Below are 24,192 nucleotides of genomic sequence, written 5' to 3' on the forward strand. Positions count from 1 at the left end.
TCGTTTCTTAATCTTTCAAAGCTCTACAGTTAAAATGTGTTACTGTCTAATTTTGCTTATTTTTATATTATTTGGTGTATAATTTCGTTATTTGTTGGATCAGGGATTTAATTTTAAATACGAGTACACTTTAAAGAAATAAACAGGGGAAAAGATGAAAGAAAAAGTAACACATACATTTTCAAGCTCGTCGATCTTGTATACTCGTGTACGAAAACGAGGGAGCAAATATGTATGCGTTTGTAAAAGTGGAAATCAACCACGTCGGCACGATCCAATCCTCTGTTTCGCTTTTTACGCTGACAGTGGCGACGGTTACGTCACTTTCATATGCACTGGTCGGAGTTGGAAGGCACTTAGGGTAATGAGAAGCTGGGTGCTGCTATCGATTCCTCCGTCTTTCGTCGAAACGACGCGTTCAACCACTGTACAGCAGTTTTGATTTCCCCGTTCTTCTGTTCTCGAATCTTTGTGATTTATTATCTCTGCTACATTATTTACGAACACTACGGAATAACGAAAATTACAAAATTATGGGAATTACAGAAATATACAAACTATACCGTGTAATGAAAATTGTAGAACTACGAGATTCTGAAAACATAGATAAAAGAACTGTACTCGAGGAAAAGATTACAACCATCAGACCTTTCTTCGAAACCTAGTTAAAGATGCATTTCTCCATTTCGTTCACTCTTGTTCGCTATCCTTACAAAACAATATTTAAAATTCGAGTCTTAAATGAGAAGTTCAGAAGAAGAAGAATATATGTGGTAAAATTTGTAATTCAACGAAATTGTAGCTAAACTTGTTTGTATATTTCTAAACATTAAAACACATCACTACACGTACTTCAGAAGATTTGTATGTTCTCTATATGGATATTATGTCGATACACTTATACTACTTCTTCCATTAAGTTTCTCAAACAATCCTATCATAATTCAGACAAGGGTTACCTTGTCTCGTTTGACAGGATTATGCACAGTTTTTGTACTAAAAGTTAAATAAAACGTAATAGATGTATTTCTCTCGGAAATATTTTTTGGTAAGCGGTCTTGATTATTGGACTATTCCGATTACATAGAGCTACGTAAATCGAAATGAGCAGATGTAAAGACGTAAAGAGTAAACTGTGAATAATAGAGAAAAAATATTTGACCGGACGCCAAGCATTCATTTGAATAATGTTTATACACTTTTTAACCATCGCGATCAGTTAAATAAGTATTCGAGGGAAATGAGCCCGATCTCTTGCTGAATCCGCTCGAGGCTAGAAAGAACGAACGAGAACGAGATGTAGGTGTAGGAGCAGGAGAGGGTGGATTGGTGGTGGAAAGGGGATCGTAAATATTCTTATACATCGTAGCTCGTACGAGGCTCCTCTATCGATCTGCTCGGAGCTACTTTCATAAGATTCTATCCAAACGAAAATCCACAGAGCATTAAGGTTCTACGTTTCCTTCGTAATACGTATCTTCTTTACGTATCTGGCTAGCCAGAATGAAGAAACGCTTCCCCGCGATCGATCACCATCCTCTGCGATTCAATCGTCTGTTTCGGTCGTCGTAAATCTTACCTAAGATATTTTCGTATATAATTTGTAACAAAAAAATCCTTCTTCTGGTTTGATAAGAGATTTCCTGTTTGATACGACGAAGATTTTCTACGACTTAATTGTATAGAAAATATATCATTGATGGCAAATGTGCTGGAAGTTTTGAAAGATGAAGCTTTAAAAATATCCTTCCTTTTTCTAGTAGAGTTTCTTTATATTTGTCTGCCTTGTTGTTAATTTTAAAAAACGGCCAGATCCAATTTACATATATTTATTTAATAATAAATTTACAACTAAGCAACAATGGCATAATTCTCAATGGCAAGGTTTAAATTATTTTGAGAAACATAATATGTATCATTATAAAGAAAAAGGTAAATGAAAGCCATATATAATTTCTTTGAAAGCGACGATTTACTAATAGAATAAATTCTTAACGTCTGAAATTTCATCTCCTCTATCAACATGAAAGAAAATGCATCTAAACCTTAAAGAAGAAACCTTAATATATTCTTAGCCGTATTTTTATACAATCTTTTACAAAGCTCCATAAAAACCCTGAAAAATGGCAATGTTCACTAACAATCACCTATCCGTTTGTCCTTGTTTTGTCGTAGGTCCGATGATGAGGCCGCAAATTGCGCAGCAGCAGCAGCAGGCGTTGCACGCTGCCGGTGGCAACATGTACATGGGCGGTGGCGGTATGGCCGCCATCGGCGGAATGCATCAGATGCATCAGCGTCTTGGATATCCTAGGACTAACAATCAACGGCCGCCTAACGTTAGCGTGGGTCCGCCTGATGGCCTTGGAAATAGTATCGCGGGCCGCGGCGCCCAGCAGGAGTGGCGACACGTTCTCATGCAGCAGCAAGGCTTTCAGGCGCAGGCTTTGCGATCGCAATTTAACCAACAAGGTCACCAAGGTAAGTGTCTCCCTGGGACATCCATTATCATGCTTGTAATCCTGCGCGCAGTAGGCGATTCGTACGAGTAATCGCCGTTTCCAACGATATCGAATTAACAAATAACTTTTCTGTTCGGTTAACCGGTTACAGCTATAACTCTGAAAACTATCTTCGGTTTTAAGAATTAATTTCTTCGCAAAAAATAGAATATTAAGAGATATTATAAATATTAAGAATTGATGTTATATACGTCTCTAATTAAATCTTATATTATAATGTGGAGTAGTAGAAATGGGATTTTATAATCCTATATTTTTGCTAGAGACAGGAATGTGGAATTTGAAAATTGGAAATTATTCTTTTACTCGTAATGCAGATAGCAAGATAATAATAGATTTGGTCTTGTATTAGTGTCTATCAATTAATCCATTGTAACAAAAAGATATTTTGTACAATTCTTACATTCGTAGTTCTATATTTTACAATGAAAAAATTAAGCTGTATGGTTGCAGTAACGTACATTTGTCACGTTAGTTCATGATCCACTTCATATTGTAACACGAAGAGTCAAACCATTAAGGCTACATCTTCATACGTGATAAATGATGAATTAAATCATTGCGTTTCTGTAGACAGTAAACACCAGTTATCACAACGAAATGTAAATCGTGTTAAACCGTTTCACTTATCCTCATTTTCCAGGTGGATTCGGTATGGGTGGCACAGGTGGAATGCAGATGAACGCCGCACAGATGCAACAGCATCAACAGTTGATCCGCTCACAGAGTGGAGGTATCGCTGGCTCCGGTATGGCCAACAGCACTCAGATGCAGCAGTTACTGTCGCAGCAACACCAGCAGCAAACATTAGCCATGCAGCAGAGTAATAATCAAATGTCACTGCAGATGCAAATGTCGCAGTCCTCATCAGTCAACTCTGTCAGCACTACCGGAACCGGTGAGTCTTGGACGATGACCATTCCTGATTCCAAACCGCGGAGAATATTGATCGAACGAGATCTTGCGTTAAATAAGAAAAATGATTTCGACGTGATTAATCGTCCTATAAATGGTCGATTCTGATCAATTTTCGTGACCTGTTAATTTTATGATTGATTCAATGAAACTTATGATTTATTCAAATAGATTTCTTCCGATTACGCGTGTTTACCGTGAAAGATTACAGTTTCGTATGATATATTAAATAGAATAGTAATAAATAATAGTCATGTGATGATTTGTTCGCCACCAAAACGTATAACGAAATAATTAATCGTGTTAACGATGTTTTCAACAGTTAAGTTTTTATTTTTGTTATATTAGTATGATAAATCGGGTTTCTGTTAGAAAAGTAATAGGATATTGAAACATGTTTTACGATTGTTATATGCGTATTTAAGTTATTCATGTTATTATTTCTTAATGAAGTATCCATTGTAATTGATCAAGAGCAGTCAATAAAGTTCAAGTTCTCCCTTTTTACATACAAGATTATCTTAAGGAATTGTTGTATCATAAAAACGAAACCAAAGATATATTTATTATTTTTAAAAATTAATAATAGTATCATAACACACGCAGCGATGCTATTAAAATTGATTTATACGGGAAACAGCTAAAATTACATTTTTTCGTGCTTAATACGAAAATATACAAATACTTTAACTCGCTCTATCCTTGACCATATTATTACGCTATCAAATCATTTGTGCTAATGCTCATTAGTGTATTCATCCTCCTTATACATTATCATAAAATTATTTGCTCGTCATCAATCACGTTCGAACGATTCCCTTGCAGGTTCTCCCCTGCACCCGCATCAACAATACGGTGCTGGTAGTCCAGGAGTGCGCAGCCTGTCTCAACAGCAACAGCAACATGCGCAACCGCCGGCCACCACTACGGACCCTTCCGTAGCCGCAGCGGACTTTAGCCTCGAATTTCTGGAGAACCTTCCGACTGGAGACACGTCGAACTTCAGCGCTCAGGAACTGCTGAATTCCCTCGACTCTACGGCGGGCTTCAACCTCGATATTCTGTAAGACCACGCCTATCGCGGTCTATTCGGAAAATCGGATTTTAATTCACTGAAAGACCGGTTCAAAACGCAAAGAAAAGTGAAAATGTGAAAAAGTAACGATGATACGTACACGCGCTAGGATCGATCACCCCCTGAAAAAACGCTTACGTCCATAAGTAGATTCGCTTTGACTGCACACGCAGCATTCTTCGTCGCGTGCTGCGCTGATAATTCGTTTAACAGTTCCTTCGAGATCGATGAATGACGGCGAGACGTAATCGTCGCGACGAGAGAAAATTAGTTGGTAAAAGTTAACAGGTTTACTGGGTTCGTGGACCGTGATCGTACCCATTTGTTAGTCTTGATGGTAATATGGCAAATCTGTAGCGGTGAATGGACTGTGAACGGAGTCGAAAGTAAACGAAACGAGTGAAAGGGGACGAGGAGACATAAGATTATTGATTTCCGTGTTGTGACGACCACTCGTCGAACCGCGACGATCACGGTTATCTGTAACGCGCGTCCTCCAATGATCAAATATGTTCATCGATTAATCTAATTTGAAAACGCGCGGTCGGGGTGTTTGATCCGGTCGAACCAGAAGTAAATGACGGTCGGTATCGCGACACGTGTATATGATAGATCCATACGTATAGTAGGTTTCCTCAGGTCGTTCGATGTTCGGCTTGCGGACGATAGAGGGTGCGCGAGTTGAAAAATTCGTTCGTCAGAGGGCATCCGGTTCGACGTCTCGCGTGCATGGAAACCGGTCGTAGTGCATTTTCGGCAGCTATCCTTCGGCTGGCGACTATTCTTCTAGGCAATCACCTTTTAGTAAAATTTAATTTCTTAAACGATAAACGATCAAAGAAGCAGCAGAAACAAGAGAGTAAGAAAAAGAGAGGTAAATAAATCGAAATAGAACCAGCGGACGGTCGACAGCGTGGGAAATCAAGAGGCACGCGTAAAAATTCGTCCCGTCGTTCGTTGCTCCGCAAACGTTTTATATTACATATACACATATAATAATATATATAGTGACGTTTAATCGCCATGTAAGTGGCATGTTCGAATCCTTTTTCTTTCGCTGCTCCCCATGTTCTCAAGTTATCACAGTGACGGTCGCACCGGAGTGAGGATCGATCGATCTTTCTCTCTCGAGTGCACGCGTCGACGACACTGCGCGGTGACTTCGACGCGCACTCCACAAAACGACCAACGGTAGAATTCTCTCTCTTGATTTTTCACGCGATGATCCACGATCGAGAATCGTCAGCAGACAGGCGAACAAAAGAAAATATCGTCCTAATAATAGTCGGTTCACGATCGATCGTGTCGTCGTTTTTGTTACAATGACGTTCCATTTATCCTTTCGGTCGACGATCGAGCGAAAGAACATTGAATCGTCGATTTTTTTGAACAAGTCGACATTCGACCGTCGCTGAACTTCGATTTACAGCTAATTACATTATTACGATAATGACAATTGCTAGAGTTAATAGCGTATTTAAACGATGCCGCGAACGATCGCGTATTCTACAATTAACAGAAAGTCAATTATGAGATATATTATTCGATTCCCGATGAATTACATCGTGGCCTGCGACGACGGGCCAGTGTTTCGGCCCGATCGATCGGTCCACGTCTCGCAGGGTTCGCGTCGCGTTTGATGATGAGGAGAGAAAGAGACGGAGCGAGTAAGAGTGGGAGAGAATGAAGAAACCCTTCCTAAGAACGCAGTGTTAGTGTTGCTACGGGATAAATTACAATCTTGACTGTACATAAAAATACACGATTACATAAACACACACACATACACATACACGTACACATACGAGTTAGAAGAAAATTCAAGACGACAAGTTCGCAAACTTTAGCCGATTAAAATTTAAGAGCCCTACGATATAGGTGAATATTATACATATATATATATATAAATAAATAAATATATATATATAATGATAATAGTAATCGATGATAACGCACGATTCAAGAGCGAATGGCGAGAAATAGTGATACGGATGAAAATAGAAAGAGATAGAATATTTGAGAATATGGGAAAAAAGAATATAATTGGTGCGAAAAAGTGAAACGAATGAATCGGTGAGAGAGAATGAGACAGCGCGTGATTGTGTATGTGTGTTTCGCGCGGCGATAAAGCACATTTCCTCGATCCGAGCGTATTTATTGAGTTTTAGTTCCATAGAATGTGCTCTGTCGCCGAATTCGACAGGTTGCACATGAAATAATTACGGTCAGCTGCGAACATCGTTCTTGGTACGATGAACCGAATGCTCTTCTCGCGGATATTTCGGTTCTTTTCGGCTCTTTCCAAATACCAAGAATTGTTGTAACAGGATAGCATTAGTACTTATCGTTTGATCCATTTTCAGTCAGAATTCATGCGAAACGTTCGATTGATACGGTGATTTATGAAATGTATCGAGCTACAGTTCATCGTCACCAGATGGCGGGTTCGCGACTAATCTTCCAAATAGTAAATACATTCCATAGAAAATGAAAATGGAGTTAGAGATTCACGGTTCGTCTAATCAAAACTATCGTTTCTAAAAAAAAAAAAAAAGAGAGAGAGAGAGAAAGAGAGGTCGAAATAGATGAAAAAACGAAGTTTACGAGGAAACCATCGAGATAAGATAGACGCAGTAGAATTCAAGAACACCGAGTGAATATACGGGACACCCGGTAGAAAGTAGAAAAGAAAGACAGCAGAGAAACGAGAGTGCAGGAAAGTAACGAAAAGTAAAATAATCCTCTACCGTTCGCCGAAAAGCGTGCACGAATACTTTCCGATTGGAGTTTCGCTCGTCACTCGCAGTTATATTCAGCGCTCGGATGGAGATCGCGTCTCCGATTTCGAGTATGTTCGTATCATGCGCAAATTAGCAAAAAGAAGACAGTACGCGCGCTGCGCGTTTTTTTTTTTTTTTTTTTTTTAACGTAAAATAAATAAATAAAGGAAGAAATTTTCTTGAATTGGACGAAACGACGTCATTTATTGTCTTGTAAAATATTGGGGCCATGAAACATAATCTAAAGAATGAAAAAAAACGACATAAAAAAAAGCGAAAAATGTGGAGAAAGAATAATAATTAAAAAAATGGGGAGGGGGAACGAAGGAGACAGGTGCTCTGATCGTGTCACGTTGATTTAATGAGGACGTATGATGTAAACGGAGAGAATCAAGCATGGTGATGACAGTAACGAAGTCGCCACACGTGGTTGTTCTGTTCTCTTTGCTTTTTTCCATGATTTTTAATAGAAGTAATGAATATACATACGTTTTTTCGTGGACGAACGAAAGCGAGAGAATGCGAGAATGCGAGAGAGAAAGAGAGCATTAGGGACCAACCAAAAAGAGAGTAAAAAAGCGTGCAGTGGTGTCGATTGTCGCGGTGGATCGTTTTTCCTTTTTATACACACGACAAAACGAGAGAGAACAATGGAGAAAGTGAGACATCAGTGCCTCGAATTATTTCGTGACAGAATTACCGGACTAACAGTTCTAATCTCTATTATTTTCACGAAAATCTTTACGCGATGCATACAAAATGTGTTTCCGGTCCTCGTGAGTATGCCACTCGATCTTCCACGTTTTAGGGGGAAAAAAATGAAAGAGAAAAATGGACATAAAGATTGAAATAAGATCAATGAAAAAAAGGTAACAAAGATCGAGCTGTTTTCTCTTGCACTGTCGACAGTCAATGTTGGTTAGACGACGTTTCAGCCGAAGCGGACAAAATAAAAGAAAGGCTCCCGGGTATGTGTCAGTTCATCGAGGAGTCTCGTGCCGGATAAATATATACCTAATTATTTATAATATTTATAACTTTATATGATACACGGGCATTTCGCATAGAATAAAGTTCATGTTGAATTTCGAACTGTTATTAATAAAAACCGTTGAGTTCCTACAATCGTTTCTTTACTTCGCTTCTGGATAATATTATCGTCTCATCTCACGACGAGTCGTATATTTCCAAATCGATTTTCCATTTTCCAACACAACAGCAACAAACGGAGAAACCAAAGATTAAAACGGGAGAAATCGACCGTGTAACTCGATGAAATTTCGTTCCCAATGATAAACAACGCGTGCAGGACGCGCTATAAATGTCGATAAAACGGTACTGTTTGCCGGGTTCCCCGTAACTTCGCTAATTGTCGACTCGTGTTAAACCCGCGATCCATCGGACTGTTTAACGCGTTTCAATGTCGGTTATTTACACGCGAAGAATATAATCGAAACACAGTTCCTACATAGAACAACAGCCAGAAAGCGACACAGAGCAGGACCAACCAGAGTCTCATCGATCTGTCCGCGATCCTAACCATTTCGCATCTTCCATTCATTTCACGGTATTATACGTACTTCCAATGTTCACACGTTTCTCGTGCAATCGAACTAAACGTTTCGGGGATCGTTTCATGCCTACACAGATTTTCCCTCTGATTGGGCCATTTCTCGAAGTGCTCACCTTTTTATCGATTCTCTCCGGAGAGAATCGGAGGCGGATGCGTTTCTGCTCGAGGACACTGCCGGCGATCGCTGAAAAATTCACGATAGCGCTCATCGATCGACACGGTGAAAAAGAGACAGAGAAACCAAATGAAAATAGCGAATCCTGACTGATCCGGTGGTGGCGCACGCGAAGCGTATCCACGCTGTTTGCGCGATAATCCTAACAAAACTTCGCTCATTATCGATTCCTTCGAGGCTGTTGTTGCTAAGCGGATTCCTCGCGTTCCGTGTTAATCCTCGTTCCTCATCGAACATTTCTATATTAACAAATATTACGGTATTACTCTCCGTGAAGGGAGCAACCACTTTGGTTGTTATCTCGTAGGTGAACCGGTTAACTCATAGAATTCATTGTTTCTACGAAGACGACGTTTTCATCTGCACCTCGACGTTCCGACACTAGGTCGAACGGCGGCGGCCTAACGCGTACGGTCGCGACGAACGCGGGGGCGGAAAGGGGCGGAGGATCAATATCACGGTTAGGGAGAGACCAGACTGAAAATAGGAGCGAGTGTAGGAGCAGCGATGAGGGATAAGGATTACAAGAGGAGAGAGAAAAGGAAAGAGGAGGGAAGCCAACCCGAAAATGTCAATTCGCCGGCCTTGGCTCCTCGTGAAATTACTATCGTGGCATAAGGGTAGAGCTCTAAACGGACTCTTACGGTTTTACGGTTTTACGGGAGAATTTCCCTCGGATAGAGCAGATGTCTATGGTGATAGAGAAATATTTCGGTGGCATCGGATTATGATTCTTGTGAGCAGTAACTCCAGTAGATTCAGTTGAGTTTTAGGTCACGGAGGATCATACGAATGTAGAAGATTCATAGCAATTTGTTTTTGTATCGTGTTTCGTTGATCAATTTGGGTTGTTCGTAGAATTATGTTCATGTAAATCGTGTCATCATAGAATCGTATTTTTAGTTTCTGTTTTATTAGAGTATCCCGTTAATTCGAAGTTTTGTTTTGATTCATTCATTTATTAAATTTTCTTTTAGATAGATTCCGAAATTGATTTTTGGAGAATTAACTGTGTCATTCTATCTATTGAGATTTAGTATTTTGAAATTCGCTCGAGAATCTTCAATCTATTTAGAATCTCGTTAAGATTTGTCAACCAAAGTTTATCCAAGCTTTTGTAATTATTAAATATTATTTAAAATCCAAATAGTATTAGTATTTGAATAAAGTCGTCGATCTTAGATTCCCAATCGTATAATAAGTATGCCAAGGTGAACAAGGGATTGATTTATAATCTGATCGTATTGATAACTATATCCTTGGTTAAGTGTCGTCCTATATACCAATGTGCATATTGTGCAAGTTGTACTGTGATTAATAAGTCATTTCTTTCATACAAATTCGAGTGGGCCAATCGTTTTTCACCAAAGTCCATGATTTTGAGAATTAGTTCATTAGATGTTGTATATAATGAACGATATAAGAAAGTGAATTTGTTAGGGCAATCTTACTTTCCATTACTTTCATTTCCAGTAGATTATAACTATTTGAGATGAAAGTAAGAAATAAGTATTACTAAAGATAAACGACAAAAGTGAAATAGAATAATATATTCGGTTTGTAATAGTTTGCAAATTTCATTGATAGAACATGTAAGTGCAATGACGATCCACTGGTCGACATCGACAGAGCACGCAACGCTCCACTATATACACAACACCGAATGGCTCATGAAAAATCTGTGGTGAAACTATCAATTAACTGACCTTTGCGATAGAGAAAGGCAGAGTTCACGTAACTATTCTGGATTAGGACAAATTCTCGTTTCGAAGTTGCACATTCTAGCAACTACAAATTACGTAAACACTGAAGACGTTTGGATCGCGTAAAAATCTCGAGTCCAAGTACAGTAGAGCATAACAAACTTCCGGAAATATCTCGCGAATTATCTGTTGAAACAGACGAGAAGATATGATTTTTTAATTTTCAACGTAACGTAAATATTTTGACTAGAAGGAACGTGTTTGTTAACTCACAGTCGTTTTTTCCCTAAAACGGCGACAAATCTGAAACGTTGATCATCCTTCGTCGTAAAAGTCAGCGAGAGTAAAAGTATCGAGATATTTTCTAAGTTCTTGTTCTTGACACAGAATAAACAGTAACAATAAAAACATACACATATAATTTCACTCTATTGTGAGAGAACAAAAAAAAAGAAAAAAAAAAAAAAGAAAAGAATGAAGTATAAAAATGTGAAAAATTGGACGGTATACCTATATTTCAAGGTTATATAAAACCAACTCGTGGTTCTTGTATCCAGTTTATTTTATACTCGCTTGCCTTTTGTGTAGAGCGTCGACTAGATGATTTTCTACTGATCCTCTCTTCACAAGAATATGAAAAACAGTCGTCGAGGTTGTCGCAAACATCGAAACCTCTTTTTCATACACCTCGCTCATACACCGTCATACAGGGAATTTCGTTTTTTCCAAGGACAGTCCCTACGACGAACACCTGTATATCCTCGAAAATTTTATTTCAATTTGCATTTTAATGAACGATCGGTTTTACGTGTTCCTATTTCTTATGTTAGAAACTATATTCAAGTTTAAACGTGAATACCGAATTAATTATTAAAACTCTCAGTTTGTCGAGGTTATTGAACTATAGCGAATTTTCAATTCGAAGAGACTGTTCTTTGCAACAACGAAATCGATTCAACGAGAGGAAGAGACGAGAAAAAGCAGAGGGTGACTCAACGAGTTTGAGAATATAATAATTATACATATAGTACATAGCTATATATATATACACACACACACACACACACACACACACACATATCTATATATATGTATAGATATCTTTTTCTCGACAATTCCTTCGAATGAACCAATTGATTATATATATCTCACGGTAAATGAATAGAATTCAGAATAATGCTTGAGGGATCAGTATTTATAATACGCGAGGAGGTTTCGATAAATGCGATAAAATAATATTTGACCAACAACGATGGCTACGACGACGACTCAGAATCACGGCGACAGAAGCATAGCGACGTATCGGTTTCTTTTTTCCTTCGTCGTATATTGTAAATAGCGTGTAGTAAGTCAGTATGCGGTTGGTGGGAGCTAGGTAGAGACAAAGAGAAAGCGAGCGAAGCACGTGACTGTAATTTTTGCGGCTGACGGATAATCGGCGAACACTGCCGCGCCACAGAGTCTTGATGTTTTCTTCTTCGACCGAATTGCGCGCGAGAGGGGATCGAGAATGCAAACGAAAGCCGTTTCTCTCCCTTCTCGGCGAGAAATCGCTTCGAACAGGTCATAGGATACGGTCCGTGACGGTACGTAACGGGCGTGCACAGTGACAATCTTGCGAAATAAAACGAAACGAAATAATTAATGATTGAGAAAATTTAAAAAATTAATTATTGAAAGTCACTATTTTATGAATGGATAGGATGAATCGATATAAAACTAGAAGAAGAAGAAAAAAAAAAAGAACGGGAGAAAGATAACGTAGAGCAAGAAGCGAATAATATCGATGTTGATTAAAATTCTGTTGATTGAAATTCTAAATTCTTTAATTACAATTGTGAATTAAGGAAAATAATACGATAGGAAGGGTAAAGAAGAATCGCGAAACGGGATGAACGTGCTAGCGCTTTCGCCGCAGATCAATCGACGCAGAATCAATACTCTTTCTTCATGCTATTGTTCTTAACGAGATTGTGATATATTATATTGTTAATGCTGTAACGATAACTAGATGCGCGTACATATAGAGGGCGCATTGTTCGTCGCGCGGAAGTTTTAGTCAAAAAGAGGGCGCAGCAAGCGATCATCCCGGGGACTCGAATGAAGCAGATTCTTCGCGAGTGTTCGCCGATATAGTTTTCGATGATCCGTGCCGTGAAACTTACGCTTCGCCGTTTCTTTCCGTTCGCGAACACGTGAAAGCAGATCGATTTACCGAGAGAGAGAGAGAGAGAGAGAGAGAGAGAGAGACGAGACGAGGTAGCAATAAAACAGTAGTGAAACAAACGAGGGAAAAACAGAGCGAAACAGTAAGAGATAAAGGAAGAGTTAGAAATAGAGAGTGAGTGGACACGCGTTGATTGGATGGAGACGCGAGGGAAACAATGCCTGTAAATAAACGAACAAAACAGAAAAGAAAGATGAAAGGAAGAAGACAGTGTTGCGTTATAGTTATTTATGTTGCTGATCGAAGCGAATTCGATAGTGAATTATTGTAATAATTCGTAATTTAAGACGGAGAACGGAGGAAGAGAAATGAGAAATCATATACACAGATTATGTACATAAGCTAATGGGTAATATCTCCCTTGGTAAAGGATAGTTTACGGATAGTTATTTTTATTACTATTATTATTATTATTATTATTATTATTATTATTATTATTATTATTTCTAAGTAACTATTATTATTATCATATTATTATTGTCATATTATTATTTTATTATTATTATTATTAATTATTATTATTACTTATTACTATTATCATTATTAATATTATAATTACCATTGTTATCCTTCGGCCAATGATCTCAAAAGAAAAATAATAATTGTGTTCGGATGAGAGTGTTGCTAAATCTGAGCCGATTTCAATTTTCATCAAAGGCCACAGTGGGAAAAGGATCACCGTTTTCGTTCATACATTCAAGACACCGATTCTACTTCTTCATCTCTCGTGTTTTCTTTTTGTCGACTTTTAATTATTTCCTTTTTTTCGTTCATTCGTTCGTTCCTTCCTTCCTTTTACTTTTATTTCTGGCCTATGTACTCTCTAAACATGTTTATGACGCACTCGAAGCGAATTCTTCGTCTACGGTTGCGCTTCGTTTCCGGTTCTAGTAAATTTCGTTACACTTCTAATACGACGCGTGCATTCTAAAAGTTAATGAACGCGCGCGGTTTTTGAATTCTTTCCTCCGTTTCGATTTATCTCGGATCACTTAGACTTCTCTTGGCTTTAATCACACGATAAATAGACGCGTGATCAGAGAATGAACGTTCCTTTTTTTTATTGGGCCATACATTCTTTCATTGCATAAGAAAGAACATAAACAGGATAAATAATCGTTTATATCGCTATAAGTCCCGTTTATATCGAGTTATTTTATAAGTGTTTATCAGATGAGAAATATGCCCACTTAAAAGTCGTGAACTCTAATTTTTATTCTGTTTCGCTGTATGTTACGTGCGAACAGCAATTCTAAATAAAACACGGAAGGTTATTTGGTTTTGCCCTAGATTCGTCGACGAATCCTTTAAGTGAGGACATTAAGAGAAAGAAAAAGAAAAAAAAGGAAAAAAATAAATAGCGGTTTAATATAATGTAATTCGAAAGTGACCTATTAAATGAATGAATTTAGTTAAATCTGATAGCGGTGCAACGCTGATCAAATTATTCATAAACATGTTTTATCAAACGAGAGTCAAGACATTTTGTCATGTCTTTGTATATTTTTATGCAATGTTGTAGAATGATATTGTTTCAAATATATTATACAGATAATAATAATAAACAAATTTATATGCCATAACCTGTGTTTAATTTACTTCAATTTCATCCCAGTATTTAAGTAATTTTTTTAGAACTAAAAAGAAAACCAAAGTTTTTAAATTCAATTACTCAACAGTTCGAATACGTAATGCAGAAAGTTAAGTTTTGCTTCAATGTTATAAAAATTTTGCATGAGAGACGATTTCTGAGATCAACAGAACAGAAATGAGTCATCTGACCTAATACCTGATAGGTAAGCCAATTTTCTACCGATATTTTGCTTCTTTACTACTTTACTTACACATGTTCTCAAAAATACGACTGCATATCAAAGTTTACAGCCTAATCATGATCATTCATTTTTACATTTAGTAATTTTCATTCTAATGAAATTCATATTGTAATATTTAAATTAATAAACCACATTACAAAATAAATAGAATATCTTACAGTTATAATAGAATGTGCCAGCTTCTGTATGATCATCTTTTTATAGTAGTATAATAGTATATAATAGTTTATAATATATAAAGGATAGTTTAACAGCACCTTACAATCCTATTATTTAGTATTCTTTTCACTATACAGTCCCATAGAAAATCAAAAGGTGAACCGAGGAAATAGTTAAAAACATGCGAGATTTAAAAAGGAATCATATAGAAAAAGGAAGTTTTCGAATATTCTGAGAAATGACGTCAAATCCTAACATTTATTGAAATAGTGCCATCTCCTATGTTATCATGATTTCCTGATATAAAATCGCATGATGTTATTTCCAATAGCCGAGGTCGCGCCACCTCCTATGCTATTATGATTTCCTGATATAAAATCGCATGATGTTATTTCCAATGGCCGAGGTCGCGTCACCTCCTATGCTATTATGTTCTATCGATATCGTGTGGAAATGATGATCAAAATCTTATATGTATATGCTCATGGTACCATACAATGTTTTACCGCTCTTTTTCGAATCGCCGCTAAGCGTCTGGCTTTGGATCAATTCCGTGCGACGTCAATGTTAGTGGCGTTCTAGTTATTTCGAAAGCATAGTTATGTTTACCGTTCATAGATTGAAGTTCTCGATTAAATTCGGGAAATACCTTACAAGACCGTTAAGTTTGAGCTGTGAAAGACGAATTTTAAGAAAACAATGTCAGCGGTTTTCAGGTTTGTATATTTTTCACGTCATATAATTTTCATTTCTATATTATTTTTTTAATTACGTACATTTTAAGGTTATGTGAACATGCTTTCCTTAATCGTATAAAATGAATTTAATATAATATTTATATAATTACCTTCTGTATGCACAAAATAATTGACTTTTGAATGTATAGGTATAGCTGGCACTCTCGCACGAAGCTATTCTTCTCAGGCAGCGACACAAACCACAGAAACTCATAATATTATAAAAGATGTAGAAAAACCTACAGGTATTTGCACGTGTAATATTCAAAATATATCTTTTATATAACATCTTTTAATTTTTTTAGAGGAAGGAGTCAAACATAAATTCCAATCAGAAACACAGATGCTTTTACAAATTGTTGCAAAGTCCTTGTATTCAAATAACGAGGTAACATTGCCCTTATCTTATGCTATTATCTTAATGTTACTTAATTTCTAGGAAATAAACATTTAATTAAAAACTGCTTTCCTTTTTTACTTTGATTTAAAGGTATTTCTACGTGAATTAATTTCTAATGCAAGTGATGCACTTGAAAAAATAAGATATTTGCGCTTAAGTGATTCTAACACTGCAGATATTATTGGTGATAGAAATTTGGAAATTCATATTGGTACTGATAAACAAAATAGAATACTTATAATTCAGGATACAGGAATTGGTATGACTCAAGAAGAACTTGTATTAAATCTAGGAACTATAGCTAGATCTGGTTCTAGAGTAAGTATAATTAACAATACCAATTAAAATGAATTAATTATATACTACATATATTTTACAATTTTAGCCATATTACACAGAAACTTTTTATTTTATCACGTAAATTTTTCTTTAATATAGGCTTTCATAGATAAATTAAAAGAGAAACAAGATGCCGGCGATATGTCACAAATTATTGGGCAATTTGGAGTTGGCTTCTATAGTGCTTTTATGGTTGCTGATAAAGTAGAGGTGTTTACAAAATCATATGTACCAGATGCTGAAGGTTTTTGCTGGGTTTCTGATGGGTAAAAAGAGTACTTTTTAATAATTAATTTAATAATTAGAAATTTTTACTTTTATGAAATATGGTAAGGTATATGTATATATTATTAAAATATAAATTCTTATTCAGTTCTGATACATTTAAAATCTCAAAGGCTGAGGGAGTTCAACCAGGAACTAAAATTGTTATACACTTGAATCCAGAGTGCCGGCAGTATAGTGATGAGAACACAATTAATAGTATGTGGTTTAAACATTTTCATGCGATTATTTATTTTTAGATTATTAATTAATCCATTAATATTTCAAAGGTCTCATCATGAAGTACAGCAACTTCATCAGTAGTCCTATTTATGTTAATGGCAAAAGAGTTAATACCCTGCAGGTATGATAGAAGAAATGCTTACATTTCCCAGGATATTTCATATTGAATTGTGTAACTATATGTATTTGTTTTAGCCATTGTGGATGCTTAATCCAAAAGATATTACACCATTACAACATAAAGAGTTCTATAGGTATATTGGGAACTGTTTCGATTCTCCGCGATTCACGTTACATTACTCGACCGACGTTCCACTTAATATAAGGGCGTTATTATATTTCCCAGAACAAAAACCACCATTACTTGATTTCACGCAAGGTGAAACAAGTGGGGTTTCGCTATATAGCCGCAAAGTTTTAATTAAAAATAAAATCGAAAATGTGTTGCCAAAATGGATGCGTTTCATTAAAGGAGTAATTGATTCTGAAGATATTCCTCTTAATTTAAGTCGTGAATTATTGCAGAATAGTACTTTAATTGGGTAAGACAAAAGTTGATTAAAATATGTAATGTTATATGAATGGTTGTAATCATTTTAACTTGATTTATTTATTTTAACTTTTAATGTAGGAATTTACGTCGTGTTTTAACCACGCGAATCTTAAAATTTTTGAGTGAAACATCTCAGAAATATCCTAAGGATTACGACAAATTTTATAAAGATTACAATATCTTTTTAAAAGAAGGTATTATAAGCACTGATATTCAAAAAGAAAAGGTAATATATATATATATATATATATCTTTTTTACTAATACATGTAGATATTACTTTCATCGCTTCTGCAATAGTTTTTATTATATATATCTTTGTTTGGTTCTTGTGTTATTGTTTATTAGGAAGACATCGCTCAACTTTTACGATTCCAATCATCTACAATGCCACCAGGGGAATCAACAAGTCTAGAAGATTACTGCAAACGAATGCCTCATGATCAAAATAAGATCTATTACCTATTAGCACCAAGGTAAGTTAATTACTTTTCCCTACTATAAGTTATTATGGCAGTATTTGTATTTATTTCTTAATTTTAGCCAAAACTTAGCTGAACAATCACCATATTATGAATCTCTAAAGAAACAGAATATTGAAGTACTATTTTGCTATGATGCGTATGACGATGTGATTTTCTTACACTTAAAACAGTTTAAATCTTATAACTTAACTTCTGTTGAAGAAGAGTTACGTGAATCAGATTCAAAATCTGATAGTCCTGGTACGTGATATGTCTGAATGACTTTCGAATTTGTATAAATTGTTCTATTTTAATATTTCTTCTTGTTTAGGTATTATTAATCAAGGCGAAATTAACAATCTTATAACATACATGAAGAAAGTTTTGAGCAGGAAGGCTCATAACATTAAAACAACGACTCGACTTGAGTCACATCCGTGTGTTGTTACAGTTGCAGATATGGCAAGTGCGAGACACTTTATCCGCATACAAACACATCAATTAGGAGATGAAATGTTTTACTCCGTGCTTCAGCCATGTTTGGAAATAAATCCTAATCATTTCCTCATTAGAAAGCTTTGCGAATTAATGAACACCAATACAAAATTGGCAGATCTTCTCATAGAACAGGTATTATGTTATGATCTATTATGTTATTTTTTTATAGCCTTAGATTTTGTGTTCTAAATCTCTCCTTAATCTGTTCCAGTTATTCATGAACAGTATGGTAGAAGCTGGTTTAATTAATAACCCACGTATGTTATTACTGTCTCTGAATAAATTGCTGACTGCAGCATTAGAGAAACATTAATTTACATTAATTAATTATCATAAATAAATATTTCAAATAAAACAATTGGCCATTGTATAGTTTTCTGCGATTAAAATCTATTTTGTAATAAGGGAAAAGATTCATTGTATTATTATTTATATTTATCACTTTTATAGAATAAATTATTTTATGTATTTTATTACATAATAAATAAATAAATAAATCTAGGAAATTAATAAATTAATAAACTGAGACATGGAAAGGAAACATTTGAGACAGGTAATAGCATAGTAATTTCTATACTTTTATACCTTGTGTGGTAATGCTTTTGGAACTAATATAATAAGAGAAAACGTAGGCAAGATTGTATTATTTATTACAATAGGTTGATCTTGTACAAATTAATTATAGCCTTCTAATTATAACAAGTCAAGTTCCTCATTGTTTGAAGGATTTCATGATATCGATATGTATCCTATTAGCAGGGCTAAGTTGCGGTAAATTTGGAAGTTGTACCCATATCTTTTTCGTGTTTAATTTCCTACATTCTTCATCGTCGTATAATTATGGCAAGTTACAATAAAATAAGAAATAAGTGGAACTATTTATTATTTTATAAGTTATAATCAAGTATAAAAATCCATAATAAGTAGTTCGAAAAATAAAAAAAGTAAACGCACACAAATGAAATATATTCGTTTCGATCAATTCCGATTGCTTAAACCATTAATAGTGCGAAATTATTAAATCCTACTTTACGAAAACGTTTTGTCCAAACCTTAATATCGCTAGTCGGTCAGAACTTCTATAAAATATTGCGCTTCCTCATTTTTATCTTTACAACCAAATATTTTGTAACGTCCACGTGATTACAAACTGATTGGTACAATATTTATAAATGGATGATCTCGTTTCATCCGCATCAGTTTACAGTCTTTAACCAATATGTCTTCACTGTTAATCCGTAAAATATAAAACTAATCTTAACAGTTACGAACCTCGCTGTGCTTCGACGCAAACTGAAATTTTCATTGCGTGTTGATGTTTATTCTGATACAATTTGTTAAGTTAAAACTGTACAGTATTCTTATATATTTCATTCTAATATAGAATAAATTGTCTATGTTCAATTGTATCCGTGTAAGTAATTGCATTGAAATTTCAGAAAGGAGAGGCACAGCTGTTTCAAACTTATATAAGAAGAAGACAATTTTCTTTTCCTCTTGGTCGAAACAAAAAAAGAATATGTCACCCTGTTTCACATTATTATTAACGTGGTTTACTGATTTATCCCACTAAATGTAGAATAAGATGGCTAGCATTCTTTACAGAACAGGAACATAAACAATAAATTTGCCAGGTAGAATTCTATATGTATAAAAAGAACGTGTACACCTCTCCCAATTAAGCTGCCGCTAAAATATTTGTCCAACGGAAAGAAAACGTATCTTGCATGGAAGTACACGGTATTTAAAAGACATTAGGCACAGAAATAACAGTTTCTTGACTCTTTGTGTGTCACGCTTAACTACACAAATTAATCAAGGGAAATACCTTTGTTCGTACGGCATTTATTATTAAGTTGGCAGTTCAAAAAATGTTTCATTATCGTTACTTGGACAGATTTTCATGATGAAAAATAACAGCGTGAGAACTATGTAATTCATGATAAGAGTGTCGATGAATTGCGTACGATCCACATTGCTGAGCAGTCTTATCGAGTAGATAAAAATGTTAAAGCGTGATGTAAGTAGTAGCACCATATATGCAGTTATGTCTGTTGAACTGATGGTGACTAATGGAAGGAAAAGTTCGAGATAAGAAATGAGAAAAGAAGAAAGGGAAAATAAAATAGATGCAGTTAAACGAATAGAACATTGACTTAGCAATACGTACGCGCGGAAATGGAATACTATCTTCCGCGATTCCTTAATTTCTTTTCTTTTAAAAAACGTTGGATAGTTAATATTACAATCATTATCATACAAGTCATAGTATTTGATCATTGTATAAACATTATTATCATCACAGTAAAAATATTTCATATCTCTTTAACTATTGTGCTTTGCTGCAGTAAACGCCAGCAGACATGCACATATATTCGCCCTAGAAGCAGAGCACTGTTTTTTTCACTAGAGTCAATTCATTTACTCACTAGACTATGCTGTACTTATATCTATATTATTAAGTAGTCCTTCTGTTTATTTCGTACGTAACCAAAATAAAGTCGGTTAGCAAATAGTAAAAATACATAAATGTACCTATGTATTTTTTTGCAGTGGAATTATAGTTGTGGATAAGTTTTAAATTTAAACGATAGGTCATTAAATAATAGTCATTGGTCTGACAACGCGGTCGTGATTAAATTTACTTCTCTCAAGTAACAAATTTTATCCTTAATCAAGATAATTTCTTACTCGTAATAGTTGCGTATAGTTGTCACGATATATATGTATACATATATTTTTCATATTGTATACATATACATATGTATATTATATATTTTTTTTTTTTTTACTAAACCTCATCCCCTCTGGTAGAATTGAAAAGATATTTTACCGTTAAACAAAAATCCTAATGGTCCATATATCGTAAAATCGTCAGAATGTAACTTTTCTATCAAATGAATGCGTCTTCGATAGAATATGTAATGTTTTGTAACCAACTCCTTACCAATTCTTTAAATGGCCCTATTTTAATTACCATGAAATATACAACGTAAGTGTCGTATGAAAACAAGAATTGTTCCCAGATACGTGTACGTTCATTTTCATACTTGCGGCTCAATAGAATTGTTTCGAGGATCGCTGAATTAAGTACGTTAGAGTACCTAAGCTCTACCTACATAGGAGATTTGAGGTACGATGCGCGAACGGCGCACACCGTTGGCTCAGTATGTGATTATTTCCATACCGTTCTTTAATTAGCTCGTATTCATCAATTTCCTTATATTCATAGCTGCCTCTGTACACACCTCTTATCTTTCTCTCTACCTCTGATTCGATAATACGTATGTACAATATTTTTTCATCGTATATTCACATAACATTCGCACTGTCTTTGTTCAAGAAGCACAGAAAAACACGATCACGTTCAGTCTGTTCTCAAGTCGTGGCACCACTGTTTGTCACACCGAGGTCTGCGTGATACCATTCCCCGACAACCACAAGCGGCCATTGCTCTTTTGATCGGCGATCTCGTATTCGGAATCGTCAATTTCGCATAAGTTGGTTGATAAGTCGCTGTTGCTGGTTGCACCGCCCAATAATGAATTTCTCTCTTCGAGCGTGGTGATTACCGAACCGATCTCGTCGACCTCGTCTCCCTTGTGGCATCGGTTGCGTCGGGTGCTTGGGAAACCATAAGGCACTACATCGTCTTCCTCCTCGTCGGATTCTAAAGTACTAAGACGTCCATTCAAAGGATTTGTTTCGTTCTCCGTGTCCGTGTGGATGTTGTAATGCGGTAGATAAGAGTTCGGATGACGGAGATAACTTTCGGAACCTTTATATTTGTATTCTCCCTCACCGCCGCTATCCAAGGGATTTAAACGTTGCGTTTCCGCGCACTGATACTGCTCAGAAAATTCAGTCCCGCATTCCGAGTCCCCGACGTACTCTGATTCTTGATCTTCGTTCAACGTCTCGATGTCCCTCGCTGGATCTACAGAGCCGTGCACTAAAATGAATACATTTCGTTATTTTAATAACGCGATTCATTCATAATTGACAATTAAATTAAATACTAAGCAGCTCTCTGAGAAAAAAAAAAAAAAAGAGAGGGGAACAATTGACGTCGCAGATCAATTTCATTGGATATTATAAAAATTTATTACAAATATTACACCCTACCAATCGAAGGTTAAAAAGGCAAACCACCAAGTCTACCTTAGTGCTATGTCACATGCATCCCTTTCTGCAGCTACTGTCCATTTAAGACGACAAATCGTTTAAAGGAAACAAAAGATTCGATAGCCTCGCCTAAAATTATCTTACATATGATATGTCTACAGACATAATGAACTAAAATTGTTCCAACTAGCCGCGAGTGGAAGCAATTGTACTGCGAAACATGCAGTCGCGTACTCACCTGACGGTAACTGATGAGTGTTTGATTCGTTACTCTCATTGCTGTGGAAGCTGGACGAGTCTGGTACTTCGCTTCCAGGCACCTCCGTGATATTAGGCAAGGGGTTTTGGCTTGGCCTGACCCAGTCTGAACAATCCCAGTGATACCCTAAAAGCATTGCAGACAACAACTGTACTCCGACACGCTACATGCGACGATTTGACGTCGCGATACGGAGTCGAAAGTGAGAAAAAGAGAAAAGAAGAAAGTGAGAGAGTGAGAGTAAGAGAGAAAGAGAGAGAGAGAGAGAGAGAGAGAAGGAAGCGGAGTGTCTGCCTGGTATTATATAAAGGGTAAAAAAAAAAAAAAAAAAAAAGTAGAATCTAGCCGATAGGGAAGAGATAGCGACAAGCGAAGCGACCCAAATATCAAAATGTGTATCCTTAGGTATTCGGCTGTTCTTTCAGGCATTACTATCTCGACTTACCACCGACTATACGAGGATCATCCTCGATGGACGTCATGGAGGCAACGGAGGTCCCACCTCCATGAGGCACGCGTCGAGAAGGATTTAGTAGAAGTCCTCCAGTGGTCAGCTCCGGTACCACTGGGCTCGCTCGTTTCAGGTCTGTTAGCGCACACAATACGATACACCAATGTTAATTCGATTCGCTACACGCCCAAGTCAGCATACGTTTCCGGACATTCGTATTAAGAAGAAGGAAACGATCAAGAGAAACAGACAGAAGAACGAGAAGTAGAATGTAAGATAGTGACAAAGGCGTAAAATGGCGATAAAGGAAGGTGAGAAAGTCCGACGAAATGATTAAACGAGAGAAACGAGGGAGAGATAGAAATAAGTAGGAACCACAGAGAATAGGATAAGTAAAAGAGATCGAGTCAATGGATCAAGCTATAAATTCCACCCACGAATGCATGCGACAAGCGAAAACAAAAGTAAGAAGCTACGATGAATCGGGGGAATCAGCGACGCATACTACTCACCATTTTTTATCTTTGTCGTATCCGTGATGAAGGAAGCTAGTTGCATCTGCTCTTGCCAGCTCGGCTTATGAAGGCTATCCGTGTCGCTGCCTGTAGCGTTTCCGCCGACTGGGTTAGCGAGGGTTAAGGACGGAGGGGGCACAGGTGTGCTGCGATTTAGGTTTCTCAAATAATCTGGCGGGAAATTCTCCAGCTCGTCACCGGCGCTGCCATAACTTCGCAGTGTGTCTAGATTATTTAGTGCCACCGCTGCCGAGTTACCGTACGCGGCTGGCTCGTTGTTCGAGCTGGGAGTATAGGAAGCGGGTCTAGGAGGGCATTGGGGAGGTTCTCTCTGCAAAAAAGAATCACACGAAAAACCTTAAACTCAATGCACGCATCACT

General features: G+C 36.5%; 3 protein-coding genes across 15 annotated transcripts in view; 2 read left to right on the forward strand and 1 right to left on the reverse strand.

The window, feature by feature from the left end:
* Positions 1-14,553, forward strand: part of Mam (neurogenic protein mastermind) — a 249,876-nt gene extending 235,323 nt beyond the window's left edge. For all 6 annotated transcript variants that reach the window (XM_072004426.1, XM_072004437.1, XM_072004448.1 and 3 more), the window contains 3 exons: positions 2,176-2,481; positions 3,166-3,420; positions 4,263-14,553. In XM_072004426.1, the coding sequence (XP_071860527.1) occupies positions 2,176-2,481; positions 3,166-3,420; positions 4,263-4,504 (803 nt within the window). In that variant the 3' untranslated portion in view covers positions 4,505-14,553. The remainder of the gene's footprint in view (positions 1-2,175; positions 2,482-3,165; positions 3,421-4,262) is intronic.
* Positions 14,554-15,530: 977 nt separating this feature from the next.
* Positions 15,531-18,784, forward strand: Trap1 (TNF receptor associated protein 1). 2 transcript variants are annotated; one of them, XM_072005971.1, is made up of 13 exons: positions 15,531-15,680; positions 15,851-15,946; positions 16,007-16,089; positions 16,192-16,419; positions 16,540-16,706; positions 16,814-16,923; positions 16,995-17,068; positions 17,143-17,489; positions 17,579-17,726; positions 17,848-17,975; positions 18,043-18,224; positions 18,295-18,593; positions 18,673-18,784. In XM_072005971.1, the coding sequence occupies exons 1-13, from the start codon at positions 15,566-15,568 to the stop codon at positions 18,772-18,774; spliced, it is 2,079 nt and encodes a 692-aa protein (XP_071862072.1). In that variant the 5' UTR covers positions 15,531-15,565; the 3' UTR covers positions 18,775-18,784. The 2 variants fall into 2 exon arrangements, with proteins under 2 accessions (XP_071862072.1, XP_071862082.1); XM_072005981.1 differs by having other exon boundaries at positions 18,043-18,218.
* A 306-nt stretch (positions 18,785-19,090) lies between these two features.
* Positions 19,091-24,192, reverse strand: part of Kug (FAT atypical cadherin kugelei) — a 496,927-nt gene continuing 491,825 nt past the window's right edge. For 4 of the 7 annotated variants that reach the window (XM_072005760.1, XM_072005751.1, XM_072005742.1 and 1 more), the window contains 4 exons: positions 23,809-24,142; positions 23,291-23,431; positions 22,825-22,971; positions 19,091-22,413 (listed from right to left, as the gene is read on the reverse strand). In XM_072005760.1, coding sequence (XP_071861861.1) covers positions 21,863-22,413; positions 22,825-22,971; positions 23,291-23,431; positions 23,809-24,142 — 1,173 coding nt within the window. In that variant the 3' untranslated portion in view covers positions 19,091-21,862. The remainder of the gene's footprint in view (positions 22,414-22,824; positions 22,972-23,290; positions 23,432-23,808; positions 24,143-24,192) is intronic. The other 3 variants (XM_072005734.1, XM_072005770.1, XM_072005781.1) reach the window with 3 other exon arrangements.

Source organism: Bombus fervidus, chromosome 1, assembly GCF_041682495.2.
Source record: "Bombus fervidus isolate BK054 chromosome 1, iyBomFerv1, whole genome shotgun sequence".
Lineage (NCBI taxonomy): Eukaryota > Metazoa > Arthropoda > Insecta > Hymenoptera > Apidae > Bombus > Bombus fervidus.